Source organism: Felis catus, chromosome E2 (assembly GCF_018350175.1).
Source record: "Felis catus isolate Fca126 chromosome E2, F.catus_Fca126_mat1.0, whole genome shotgun sequence".
Lineage (NCBI taxonomy): Eukaryota > Metazoa > Chordata > Mammalia > Carnivora > Felidae > Felis > Felis catus.
In genome coordinates, this window is record NC_058382.1 from 26,469,300 (window position 1) to 26,483,878 (window position 14,579).

Consider the following 14,579-nt stretch of genomic DNA (forward strand, 5'->3'; position numbering starts at 1 on the left):
GTTTCCAGCCCTGTATTCTCCCCATTTCTTGGGGGGATGGGAGAGTCATGATTACGAACTTGGTTTAGACATGGGCCATTTGCATATGATGAAACAGTTTGGGAACAAGGCAGTGGGGGGGGGGGTGCACAGCAGCAAGGTAACCTGTGGCAAGAGCTTTCTGGAGGAACTGACTTACTTCCTCATTGTGCTTCCCACGTACCCAGCAGGATGTAGTGTCTAAGGCCAGAGGATACACCAGTGGGTAAGGGAAGTGCCCAAGGCAAGAAGCAGAGGCACCTGCAAGCCAGGCCCCAAAGAGGTTTAGATGATTAGACCTTCCTCCTATACCTCTCTTTTCCAGTCCATTCACACCTTGTGCTAGTCAACTTTCTCTGCCCCAAGGTTTATTCCCTTTTGCTAGTTCCAATGGCTTCTGGAGGAAATCTTCCCAGCTGCTGAATCCCCACATCCCAGTTCCTGGCCTTCTCCTCTGTTCCAGCAACTAGGAAGCTCTTCCCCACCTTGATGTTTGCACCAGTCCTAATCTCTACCAAGAACATTCTCCTTCCAGCTCCTCGCAGAGCTGGTCCATTCTCACCATTCCAGTCTCAGGTCAAACACCACCTCCTGGGAGTAACCTTGCCAGACCTCCCTACTGAACACTGAAGTCCTCCTCCTATCACCTTCTACATAGTTTCCTATTACATTTCCCTTACTTATCAATTTCTGAAATGGCCATTTCTTTCTTTGTTGGCTTATTTATTTTCTGCCTACCTCACTAGAATGCAAGCTCTTTGAAACCAGGGACCGTGTTTGTCTGTTCATTGATGTATCTGTGAATCTAGTGTACAGTGCTCAGCATACAGTGGATGCTTAATAAATATTTGATGGAGGGGTGCCTGGGTGGCTCAGTAGGTTAAGCATCCAACTTCAGCTCAGGTCATGATCTCATGGTTCGTGGGTTTGAGACCTGCGTCATGCTCTGTGCTGACAGCTCAGAGAGTGGAGCCTGCTTCGGATTCTGTGTCTCCCTCTCTCTCTGCCCCTTTCCCCACTCATGCTCTTCTGTCTCACTCAAAAATAAATAAACATTAAAACATTTAAAAATAATAAATAAATATTTTGATAGATAAATAAACAATGTAGATGTAGAGTCTTTCAAAGAAGGAGCCAGGAAAGCCACAAAGTCACTAAAGACCTCACATTTAGAGTCCTGATGCTTTCCCAGGTGGGCTGACACATCCATCACAGGAATATAATCATAGGATTAAAAGAAAATATTCATCAAACAAGCAATTTAAACATGGACCTATTCCCACTGCAGTTTCTATAGTTCAGTGTGAATTTGTTTAAAAAGAAAAATCCTTGGGGCACCTGGATGGCTCAGTCGGTTAAGTGTCCAATTCTTGATTTTGGCTCAGGGCCATGATCTCTTGGTTTGTGAGTTCAAGCCCCAAGATGGGCTCTGCAACAATACACACACACACACACACACGCACACACACACACACACACACACACACACACACATTTAAGGAGACATCACAACTAAATGAAAAGTGATTTTTCTGGGATCCTGGACCAGAAAAAGGACATAACTGATAAAACTAGCAAAATTTGTATAAGCTCTACTCATTAGATAACAGTGATGTTAATTTTCTGATTATTATAAGTGAACGGTGGGAACTTTTTATTGCAACGTTTAAAAAAATCTAATACCAATTCGAATGAAACATTAAAAACATTTCAAGTAGATACAATTTAAACACGATCTTCTCTCTAGCTTCAACACCGGGGACAGCCCTGTGGCTGAGCCTCAGGAAAGACTTGTCAGAGCAAGCCTGGAGAGCGAAGGTCTCACGGGACTGGAGTGCGCCTCTCTTTGTACACTTACGCCGCGCACCAGCCGAGCAACTCCGGGAGGGGGCGGTGCGATGCTGCGGGGTTTGAGCCCGGGGGCGGGCCGTAGGGCGGAGCCGGAAGCAGCGGCGCGCAGGCGCGCCGACGGCTGGGAGCTTTGGCTGGGGCGGTGGGGCTAGTGCCGGTTGCCGCGTCCTGCTCCCTTTGACGCCCCCCTAGCGCGAATAGCCGTTGCCATGTCGTCGGTGAGCCCTATCCAGATCCCCAGCCGCCTCCCGCTGCTGCTCACCCACGAGGGCGTGCTGCTGCCCGGCTCCACCATGCGCACCAGCGTGGACTCGGCCCGCAACCTGCAGCTGGTGCGGAGCCGCCTGCTCAAGGGCACGTCGTTGCAGAGTACTATCCTGGGGGTCATCCCCAACACGCCCGACCCGGCCAGCGACGCGCAGGACCTGCCGCCGCTGCACAGGTAGGCCCCGCTGCCTCCCGCGGTGGCGGCGGCGGGCGGCGTGGCCTCCTCTCTGGACTCCGGCCCAGGCCCGGTCCGGCCTCGGGGCGCAGGGGCAGCCTTCGCGGTTTGGTTATCTCTTCAGTCACCTCCCATGTGAAATGGGGATGAGAGATGTCTGACCCATGAAGTAGTGAAGACTATGCCATTAGCTGCCGCTGTTAATATAGGTTCTCCCCTTCGCCCCCCAGATCCTCAGACTCCTAAGCCAGTGCTCTTAACTTTCCGGGCCCCCTCCTCTTATCCTTCCCTCCCTTACTCCCCGTCGTTTTTGTTGTTGGTGGTGGTGGGTTTTTTGTTTTTTTGTTTTTTTGTTTTTTTGCCCTCTTAAGTGAGACACTTGGTACTCCACACGCTTTCTCTTTTTCCTGTGCTATCGTAAACTGCACTACCCTTTTCATTGATTTTGGGGTACCTCTCTTCCACACTATTTGTCTGCCTCTTGTCTTTTCCCCTCAGTTCCTACCCACGTTTTCCCTTGTCTGCCTTTCTGAAATTTTCTCATATTCTCATAGCTTCTCATTTCGGACACCCCAGCCTTGCCACTAGATTGCCCTACACCATGGCCTTAGTTGTGTGACTTTGTGTTTTTGTTTTTTTATTGTGTGACTATGACACACAACCTGTGCCTATTTCTTCCTCTGTATTTTGGAAACTAACAGCATTCATTTCTTGGGTGTGTTATGAATACTAAATGAAATAACCTTTGTGCCATGCTTGATAGTAGTCCAGTACTGTAGCCACTAAACACATGTGGCTAGAGAGCACTTGAAATGTGGCTCGTCCAAATTGAGATACTAGAGTGACCAATTGTACCGGTTTGTTGAGGACTGAACTAGTTCCAGCAGTGAAAGTCCTGTCTCCCAGGAAACACCTTGAGTCCCAGATAAACCAGTATGATTTTGTGATTAGTCACCACAGATGTGCTTTAAATATACAGTACACACTAGAGTTTGAAAACTTAGTGTGGAAAATGTTTCGCTGACTAATAAATTATACATCAATTAAATGTTAGAATGGTAGCATTTTAGCTGTTTGGGGTTAAATAAAATTTAGTATTTCACCCATTTCTTTTTACTTTTTAATGTGGCTACTAAAATTACATATGTGGCTCATACTATATTTCTATTGGATAATGCTGGGATATAGTATATGCTCAACAAATGCTATTCTCTTTAAACACACCTCCCCAGCCCCTGCCTCCTATCCTTAACTCTTCTTGAGATGTTTTTAATTTAGAGCCCTTGTTTACCTACTTGCAGTTACTCCTTTTTAAAGTTAGGGATTGCAGACTGAACGATTTTCAGAATGTTAGGAATGCCTTATTTTTATCTAAAACCTTTTGACTATATATATTTTTAAAAGGAGAGTCCATAACTGTCTGCATCTTTGAGAGGAGACTGATATCTCTCCCCTCCCAAAACAAAGCAAAACAAACGAACAAAAAACCTGTAACAGTCTCTTATTAGCCCATATTGTAAAAACCTTGCATTTCTCAAGCACCAAAAACACTTTGGCTTCCATCTGATCTGCTGCTTTGGTTATTGCTTGCATGGAGTTGGATACTTTTCAAGTTTCATTAAACTCTGATAAATTGTGTTGGATTCTATTTTCCCTACATATGACCCCATCCTTAAACCTGTGGTTATACAACAATTTTTGCTTTCTCTGCCCAGGCAATTTGATTGCTTGTTGAGGGAAGAGTGCTCATGATTAGATTTTTTTGTTTTATTTCTGTACATATGTATGGTGATTACCCATGGGTACACTGAATTTCAAAAGTAGATTTAGTCATATTTTAGGTTGTTGGTATATTCTGGGAAGATTTTGGATGTTTTTAAATTTCTTTTATGTAAATCCCTCCAAAACATCAATAACTAAATTTTCCTGCTTGGAAGTAATCATTAATATATTCAGATGATATGTAATATGATCCTTGATGTTCAAATTGCTGCCTTTGTTTTAAATTAATAGCAGTATTGTTTTATTTACGTTATAAAACATACACTGAAGATTCTTCCTAGAATTCTAGCATTATAAGGACCATCTTGTTATCCTAGAAATATTGTTTGCTACTTGAAAAATCTATCTAGAAAGATTGTACTGCATTCCTTAGCATTAGCCTCCAAGGTCTTTTTTCTCTAATATGACTTTTCAACACTCTTTAAAAAATTTTAAAAGCCTCACTAGTGCAAATATTGAGTTACCCATAACATTACTGTTTCAATACATAAATCTGTCCTTCCTCAGTTACCTGCTTTTCCAGATGTTAGTATTACCCAAAGGGGAGGCCAGGTGCTCTACTCCTGTCTCTTGTTTCCTTGAGACCATCCAGGTGACATTGCCTCAGTCTTCAAGGAGCAGCAGAAATAATTTGTTCCCTTGTGTTCCTTGTCACACAAAGTAGCAGAGCCAGATGTTGACTTACCTGAACAACTTCCTTTACTGTTTTGAATAGGACAGTCCCTTTCTATATGTTAGTATGTGGGCATGTTACCTGACACAGGAGCCTTTTTAAAGGAGGAGCTTTGGATTATCCATACAGCTTAGAATTTGGCTCTTAAGCCGCCTCAGGGCACCCTGCTTGACTGGACTTGAGTGAGCCATTGTTTCCTTAGTGAAGATGGATTATAACTTAGCACTAGCTATACCCTGTCCTTTCATGCATTTCAAGATGGTCATCCAGTTTTCTTCCAGCCTTACATTCTTCAGGATATGTGACTTCACTTCCTCAGAGTGCTGATTTCTCAGTCCCTCTTCATTTTTTGGCTTCTTCCTCTGAGACTGCAAATTAGTTTCACTGGCATTTGTCTCACAAGAAATGAATGCTTTATATATAGCAGATGTACAGTTTCTTATTTTGGGTCAACTCTTTGTCCAGGCATTACTCCTATTTTTATCTGTTAGCATTCTTAGGTATTCTTAGGAAATATTATCTGATGATCCTAACATTTTAAAATTTAATCTTTTGTGTTAGCAACTATGTAATGGATAGCTCCACTTAGATTTTCCTAATCTGCAGTTATTCTTTTTATGGAAAGTGTCTATAAGTGGCGTTTCTTAAATTCAGAAATGAAGTTCTTAATTTATTTATTTTTTTTAAGTAATCTCTGTGCCCAGTGTGGGGACTTGAACTCACAACCCTGAGATCAAGAGTCACATGCTCTGTTGACTAAGCCAGCCAGGCACCCCCCAGAAACGAGGTTTTAATAAAGGAGTGAAAACCAAAGTCCTGTAGCAGCAGAAGTCTCGTCTGTTGTAGAACTTGGAGCTATCCTAATAGACTTCTTGTTTTTAAATTATTAATCATGATGATGAGTTTTGCCCAAAATTAACAAATATTCAAGAAGATAAGTAGGGTGAAGACAAGCGAAAACTAGAAAGATGTCCCAGTTGTTCTTTCCCAAAGAAGTATAACTTTTGATTCCAGAGTTTTGGTAGAAATGCTTACCTTGATGAATCAAGGGTAATTAAGATGTAAACAGGAGATATTAAATAATAGCTGTGCTTTCCGGTATCTTACCTACTTAGAAGCTATGTTAATAAGTTATTTATTTGTACTTCTTATTGGTACAAATTTACAGTGTCCATTGTGGTGCTTAAAGTAAAATTTGTCTTAAAATCTAATTCAGGCCCCCTATGCAGTATTGCCTATGCAGTATCTTTGTAATCATGGATAATTAATGTGTTTACCCTTTTGAATCTCTGTTACTAATTTATAATAAGGAAATAATGTTACCTTCTTCACAATAGTGAAAGGCAGTATATAATGAGATAATACTTATGAAAGGCTACAGAGCAATAAAGCTGTATGTTGGAGGTATTATTTTTCCCCAAATAGGTATAGTTTTATATGTAAATTTCACAAATGGAGATTGGGGGAGGCCCCATATTCTTTCAACATGACCAGAACTAAACTAGTGTCATTACAGAAAAAGATTTGGAAGATTGAAGATTCCAATAAAGGTGGAGAGCTTTAAAGTAAAAAAAAAAGAAAAAAGAAAAAAGAAAAGAAAGTGGTTGGCATATAAACCAGAGTTTGGGTATTTACATAGTATACTCATCTTAGAAAACTGTAGTGCTGCTTTTAGGTTTTCCCACCACTACAGTTGATAGTTCTCAAATATTGTTGGAACTCTTAAATTATCTAAGTCCGTTTTCAAAGTACATAAATCATACCCATCCTAATCAGACTTTGTTTGGATTAAAACAATATTTTACAACTCTGAAAGGAGGTCCCAGTTAGGACTTTCAAAAATTCTTTGAACTATAAAATATCACAGTAATTAAAGTGTGGATTTACAGAGCTGCTATCTAAAGGGAAGGAACACTACTCATTTGAATGTATGAAAATCAGAATGTTGCCTTTTGGTCAAGCCTAATAAAGCAAATATTAATAGAAGAACTAGAATATTTAGAAAGATGACTGATTTAATTCAAAGCCTGTTACCATAGTAGGAAAATATTAGATTAATTAAATATTTTATTTACTTATTACCTATATATGTATAAACTATTGCCCCAATACAATAAAACTTGTCTAAAATAACATTAAACATGGTCCTTTTTCACAAGAGCTTTCCACCCAAAATGTCTTTCACCAGATACTCTTTCTAGCCACCTATCATTTCACAGATCATGTTTTTTCTTTAAAAAGGGTACATTCTAGTCAGCTATAAGTGATTTAAAGTAAAACCCAATTAACGAATGTAAAACCTTTATATATTTTATCTCATTAGGAGGAGAGGCATTGTATAAATCCAACTCGATCTCTTTTCAGTCTGAAACATCTTCCTTTCACAGTTAGTGAAAGTATTCTGCTTGCTTTGTAAGAAAACTCATTTTTAGTCTCACTTTAATCAAGGACATGCCTCAAATAATGAAAATTTATCTCCTAATCTGAACGTTTGGACTTGTCTCATATCACTTTGGGTTCTCCTTGGTTTCCAGTTTGCAGACTCCTTAGGCCACGGATCCAGTTTGTTTGTTGTCTGTTAACGTTGCTGGCAGACAGAACTGTGACCTCTCTGCATTGCGCAAGCATTGATGGTCGTCATCCGAAGGGAATTGTAGTTTTGGTCTCTGATCAGTTCAGGTATTGCTAACTTTCTCAGGCAATCTGAGTTGGTTTTCAGGAAGTGGGAGGTATAGCCTACTACCATTAATGACTGAAGAAAAGCAGCCACAACACAAATAAAACAATAGGGACTTGCCAAATTATCTCAGGTTTTTTAAAGTATATCATATTTTTTCTTCCCACCAAATTATCTTCCTGATTTTTTTGGGTTTGGATACCATTTGAATCAGTTTTTATCCATGTACACATGATATGACTGAAAGGGTGAAGGAAAGTTGGACATCACTCAAAATAAACTGAATGGCAGAGGGAAGCCAAAAGTTCCACATAATCTATGGAATGAATAATTTATAAGGAAGTAGTCAAGAATAGTGTATAGAAGTAAGCAAATTCACTGAAATGTTCACACTGTATTTGTGTGTGATTCAGTATGTTTGAGATGGGCAGTTGCGATATTCCAGGATTACCATTTCCCCAGGGTGTTGGGAGTTCTAGTCACCTTACTTTGTTTCTTTTCTGAAATTGCAACCCTTCCTGTGGCTGAGGGGAGAAGATATAATTTTAGTTTGGGATTTAGACGTGTCTTCTGAATGTGGAGCTTTGTATTTTGTATAATTTTGGCTTAGTTTGGGTGAGACTTCCTTTCCATGAATTAAGGTTATATGTGACTTGGTCAGAATTCTATGTTCTGATAAGGAGCTAAGACTTAAATAGAACTTTTTTAGTTAGTATTAGATGGGGTGTTTACCACTTAGGTTTAGGTTTATAACTTTAATCATTCATGACAGTGTGTGCCCTCTAATATTTAGTCCCCACATTTAGAAATTTCATATTCATGGACATAGATGTTAATTTTCAGATTTGGTGACAGTTTGTGATAAGGTAGATAAGTGGAAGTTTCAGTAATTGATTCTGTAAAAAAACCTGGCTTGATGTTGTTAGCAAAACTGGTTATTAGAACAGATTTCTTAGGTTGGTTTAACATCATGCTGTTTATATTTCAGTCTGTTTAAAATGCTAGTATTCTGGTATAATATTGCCTCATTCCTAGCAAAATGAATTTAAGCTATGTAATTATCAACTACTTTTACATTTTTATTTTTAGGAATTTCTACCTAATCTTAAAGGAGGTAGTAATTAGAATGAGATGGCCTGCTTTGCCCCCCCTGCTCATGGTAATGACTTCATAGACCATGTGCTGGATGCTAAATTAGAGAAATAATTCATTTCCACTTCAGATGTTCTTTGTTCTTTAAAGGATTTCTCAACAAAGGCAACCTTTTGAGGCAAGTGTCAGTTTTACCACACTGAACATTTGTAATGCTGCTGTTTTGTGTGTTTTTCAGGATTGGGACGGCTGCCCTGGCGGTTCAGGTTGTAGGCAGCAACTGGCCCAAGCCCCACTATACTTTGCTGATTACAGGCCTGTGCCGTTTCCAGATTGTGCAGGTCTTGAAGGAGAAGCCATATCCTGTTGCCGAAGTGGAACAGTTGGACCGGCTTGAGGAATTTCCCAACACCTGTAAAACTAGGGAGGAGCTAGGAGAACTATCAGAACAGTTTTACAAATATGCAGTACAGGTGAGTTGCTTTTAGTTTTTTCCTTAAAACTCCATTTTCTTCAATTCCTTTGCTGCCCTAAGACATGATGAATCTGTTGAGTGGTTGCAGTTTTAGGGCAGCATATGTTTAAATGCTTTAGTAATATAATATATTGATTTCAATTTGCTTGTGTCTGTGATTGTACCTAAATCATTCTAGGAAATACTAGCCAACCCTGTCTAATTTTTCAAAGAGTATTTCTAGAGCTTTCATTATAACTTGCAGTGTCTCCAAACCAGATGGTTCTTAAATCTAAATAATGCTAAAAATTAAAATATTGCACAAAAGCTATTTGTCACAAGAACATCTAGGTAGCAAATTATATAACTGTTGGCTCAGAAGTCAAGGCCACACTGAGATTGGCAGTAACTATGGAAGATGAAGTCTATGGTAGACTGATTTCTAAAATGGTTCAAGCCTTGATTAACTAGAATGCTGGAAGGCAAGCACATATTAGGGGTGCATTAAATATTTGACTTTTTAATTCTAGGTTTGAGTGTTTTGGTTAACTTTCAGTTGAACAGAAAGCTCCTCCCCTCACCCCATTTTATTTGGAACCGTATTGAAATATATCAAAAAATGTAGTCTTCTACTTTCTGTTGGTGTCATCTAGTGGCTGTTACTGGCTCTGTGAGGATCAGGCAGAGTCTAAAGGTCTTAGTCATTGAAAAGACTGTGCTCACAGTGTCTGGCATTTGTACCTGAAGTGGCATTTGAAGCAACACACTTTTAGTATGGTGCACAATAGGAAGATAAAAAACCTGAAGCTATAATTTCTATGAGGACTGAAAGGTACAACCTACTCTGAACAAGAAACTTCATTTTGAAGACTGGAATAAGTGATTATGCCAGTTAAGAAGGAGATGGAGGGAGAAAAGAGTGTGGAAATTCCTCAAAAAATTAAAAGTAGAACTACCCTGTGACCCAGCAGTTATACTACTAGGAATTTATCCAAAGGATACAAAAATGCTGATTCAAAGGGACACATGCACCCCAATGTTTATAGCAGCACTATCAACAATAGGCAAATTATGGAAAGAGCCCAAATGTCCATCAACTGATGAATGGATTAAGATGTGGTATACATACACAATGGAATACTACTTGGCAATGAAAAACAATGAAATCTTGCCATTTGTAACAAAGTGGATGGAACTGGAGGGTATTACACTAAGCAAAATAAGTCAGAGAAAGACGTATGATTTCAGTCCTGTGTGGAATCTGAGAAACTTAACAGATGAACATTGGGAAAGGAAAGAAAAATAAGATAAAAACAAAGAGGGAGGCAAACCATAAGAGACTCTTAAATACAGAAGTAAACTGAGGGTTGATGGAAGGAGGTGGGTTAAATGGGTGATGGGCATTAAGGAGGGCACTTTTTGGGATGAGCACTGGGTGTCATATATAAGAGATGAGTCACTGGGTTCTATTCCTGAAAGACTATACTGAATGTTAACTAACCTGATAATGAAAAAAAAGGAAGGAGGTAGAGGGAGAAACAATTTTTTTTTTCTGGGTTATGCTCCCTGAGTCTTCATTCTTCTGTTAGACACAGCTTCATAGAGATTGAACTTTGCTTTTTACTTCTCCTCACTTTGAATCACAGAAAAAATTTAGACAGGTAAAGATTTATAGTGACATTAAAGGAATTTTTAGAGAGAAACATCATAATTTTACTGCTATCCTGCATCTAGTTTAATTTTTGGCTTGTCTTCTGATCTCAGTCCAAATTAAGTCATGTTTTGTTTTCCTGTCCATGTCTAATTTTCGTATTAAGTATGTTTACAAATTTCATTGAGTTAGGGTATCATAATTTTATCCTTCCTCTTTTTAGACATTGAGGTTGCTTTCAATTAATACTTTTCTTTCATCTCCTACATTTCCTTTTATAACCCTCCTTGGTAGACTTCTTCAATAACTTCCTGACCAGTCTTCTTCTGGTTTTTTTTTTCTCTAACCCATCAGTTCTACGAAGTTTTGGACCTGCCTTTCCCCTGGAAAAAAAAGACTTTAATGAGTATGGGATAAAGTTTAAATTTCTTAGGATAACATTAAAGGTCTTCCTAATTCTATTTAATCCCATTTTAACCATCTTCTAGTCACACTGTTCATCAGAGTGCTTCACAGTTTGTTGTTTCATGTCCCTTCTGTTCTCTCTGCTGGGAGTGCTCTTCCTTTTCTGAATTTTCAGATTTTACACTTTCCCAACTCCTGTGGGCTCTTAGTGTTCCTTTGCCTGTGCTTCCACAGTCCTTTATATGATGCTTATCACATTGTATTGAAATTTATCTTCTAGGTCTGTTTCCCCTACCAAACTCGAATTCATCCCTGCTGTAGCCATCCCATACTGAGCAGTACATTGTGTCTAACAAGTAGTTTGTACTCAGTAAGTGCTTGCGAAATAAGTTTTAACTTTTATTTTCTTAAGATGAATTCTTAGGAGAAAGGGTCTTTAAATTTTATTATCTACTTCTCCCACCTGAATAACTTCATCATAACTGTGCTTTCATTCCCTTGATTCTAGGCAGGCAATGGATAGGTTCTTAAATTACAGTGCCTTTAGAAAGATTTGATTACTACTGGCCTAAGAAATCTTACCAGAGTTATTACTAAATGAGGATTTGGCATGTCATCTGTGAATTAGCCACTGTGGGCTAAGTTTTGCTGCATAAAGTACTCGAAAATCTCAGCATACAATATTACAGAGGTATATTTCTCACTCATGCTTTATGCCTAAAACTAGAGCATGTGGTGATCTACCTGTTAGAGTCACTGAGGGACTCAAGAGGGGTAGACATTCATCTCAAAACATGCTGAGGCTGGAAAAGGAAATGTGGCAGATCTCTCAATGGTTTTAAATGCTTCTACCCAGAAGGAGCTGTCACTCCCTCTCCTCCCGCCCCCCATTTCATGGATCAAGGCAAGACTCATAGCCTCATTTGTATTCAGAGGAGGTGAGAAAGAGCAGTCCTGCCACATACCCAGAAGAAAAGTGGAATTTTTGTCAGTAACCTAAAGATTTCTTTCAAGGATATACCCTGGAAGTTGTTTTTATAAAAACCATTCACAGTCAGTGCTCAGATTCTACTTAATCCAAGTGTTCTACTAAAAAACAGTATTTCAACTGGTTAGCATAATAGCATCAGCTATGTTAAATTTCCAGAATTTGATAATTACACTGTGATTATGTAAGAGAATGCCCTTTTGTTCTTAAGAACAAGGGTCACGATGTCTGCCACTTACTTTAAAATGTTCAGTGGAGCGCCTGTGTGGCTCAATTGGTTGGATGTCTGGCTTTGGCTCAGGTCATGATCTCACAGTTCAAGTTGGGCTTTGTGCTGACAGCTCAGAACCTGGAACCTGCTTCGGATTCTGTGTCTCTCTCTCTGTCCCTCCTTTGCTTGTGCATACGTACCCTCTCAAAAACAAATAAATGTTTAAAACAAATAAATAAAATGTTCAGCAAAAATGTGTGTGTGTGCATACGCTTAGAAAAAGGATAGTTTATTGTACTATTGTAAATTTTCTGTAGATTTTTATTTTTTTCAAAATAAAAAATAAAATCACAAATTTGCAAAACCTTTTAAACATTTGTATTATACACATTTGAGGACCATTTTTGCTTTTCAGTTCTGATTGATATTTTGAATGTACTTCTCTCTTTTCCTCTGAGGCCAGTAAAATGCCTAGATTTCTAGTAATCAGTGATCTTTCAAAAACAAAGACTCTGAGGCCTGAACATTAAACCTATATAGCAACTTGACATTTTAAATTCACAAATAATACCAAATTTCATTAAAAGGACTTCTTTTTCCTTGTAGTTGGTGGAAATGTTGGATATGTCTGTCCCTGCAGTTGCTAAATTGAGACGCCTTTTAGATAGTCTTCCAAGGGAAGCATTACCAGACATTCTGACCTCAATTATTCGAACAAGCAACAAAGAGAAGCTCCAGGTACAATATTCCCTTCTTTAATACTAAGTTGTTTTTATTCAAGACAATAAATTTTGACCTTCAGTAAGAGATACTGGAGATTCACAATAGTTGAAATATTCTTATCCTAAAATTGACTTTTACTGATTGCTTTATATTTTTATATACTCAAGCAAGTCTTTTATTCACATTGTCAGTACTAGTAGTTTGTTAATTTATGGAAGAAGTTAAAGTGAAGAGTAATTTTTAAAAATGGTAAATATATATTTTGTCTATTTTTAAACATGTGGAGCTGTGACCTTTTCTTTGTGAATTGCCTGCTTTATTAGAATTCTTCATGATGTTTCTTACACAAAGCATCCCTGTGATGCAGTATCTATGATTTTCAGTTTCTATTTCTTTAGAGTGAAATGAGTTGTAAAGACACTCATTCTGCACTCACTAGATTCTGCATTTTCCCCCAAAATTGTAAGTTTTCTTGCATACTTACTTTTATAGTATTTTTAAGCAGTCTGTTTTGAATCTTCCTAGAACATTTAAGTTAGTTTTATTGAAACGTCCTTTATTTTATCAATTTATGCATTTATGTCTTAACAGTTATATAGCAAATCTAGCAAATTATAATAGTGAGTGCACCAAACAAAGAAAAGTGTATACGCACCTACTCTAAACACAAAAATTCAGTTCAACTGATAGGAGCAGAAGAGTGCTGGGGTACCAGAGAGTAAGCTGGCTGTGGACGTCAGCAAGGATGTTTGGGGGAATGGAGAGTGTTAGTTACTCAGAGCATTAGCAGAGGTTGATTAAGAGTACTCGTGTTCTTTCATGAATGTAAAAATTTAATATTTTCAACCTAGAATCTGTTTAAACCTAATATGTAGACAACTATCTGGGTTTTAAGAGAATAATGCCAGAAAGAGTTCACATTAAATGTGTGTTTTGGGGCGCCCGGTGGCTTAGTTGGTTAAGTGTCTGAATCTTGATTTCAGCTCAGGTCATAATCTTAAAGTTTGTGAGTTTGAGCCACACATCAAGCTCTGTGCTGATAGTGTGGAGTCTGCTTGGGATTTTCTCTCTCCCTTTTTGACCCTCCCCACCTCAAAACAAATGAATAAACTTAAAAAAAAAAAATGTGTGTCCTTGCTGTTGGAACAATACACATGGCCTCATTTTTAAATGAAAAGTCAAGATTCCTTTTTTTTTTTTTAGGATTCTAGTGATTTAATAGAATTAATCTTGGTGTGGTGGCCCTAACTTAGCTGTGAGTGTTGATATTTGTCTTTCTTACTTAATAATTTAAGTCATGACTCTGACTGCCTTGCTTTGGGAGCTTGTGTTTCTGAGAGATTCTGCTAATCGACTCATGTCCCCTTAGATTTTAGATGCTGTGAGTCTAGAGGAGCGGTTCAAGATGACCATACCGCTGCTTGTCAGACAAATTGAAGGCCTGAAATTGCTTCAGAAAACCAGAAAACACAAGCAAGATGATGATAAGAGGGTAAATATGTCCTTTGTTTCTTTGTGTTTCCAGTTGTTTTTATGTGATGTGAGATTCAGTTTTTTTGAAGTAAAAAAAAAAAAAAATGGAATAAAGAAAGGAACAAAGAAAAAATTTCAT

General features: G+C 38.5%; 2 protein-coding genes across 5 annotated transcripts in view; one reads left to right on the forward strand and one right to left on the reverse strand.

Moving 5' to 3' along the window:
- The window catches only part of ABCC11 (ATP binding cassette subfamily C member 11), a 70,328-nt gene extending 61,554 nt beyond the window's left edge, over positions 1-8,774 (reverse strand). For both annotated transcript variants that reach the window (XM_019819701.3, XM_003998010.6), the window contains exon 1: positions 4,605-8,774. The gene's annotated coding sequence lies outside the window, so the exon portion shown is untranslated. The remainder of the gene's footprint in view (positions 1-4,604) is intronic.
- LONP2 (lon peptidase 2, peroxisomal) overlaps positions 1,969-14,579 on the forward strand; it is a 105,262-nt gene continuing 92,651 nt past the window's right edge. For 2 of the 3 annotated variants that reach the window (XM_023245149.2, XM_045046512.1), the window contains exons 1-4: positions 1,969-2,311; positions 8,774-9,008; positions 12,851-12,982; positions 14,337-14,459. In XM_023245149.2, coding sequence (XP_023100917.1) covers positions 2,079-2,311; positions 8,774-9,008; positions 12,851-12,982; positions 14,337-14,459 — 723 coding nt within the window. In that variant the 5' untranslated portion in view covers positions 1,969-2,078. The remainder of the gene's footprint in view (positions 2,312-8,773; positions 9,009-12,850; positions 12,983-14,336; positions 14,460-14,579) is intronic. The other variant, XM_003998012.5, reaches the window with a different exon arrangement.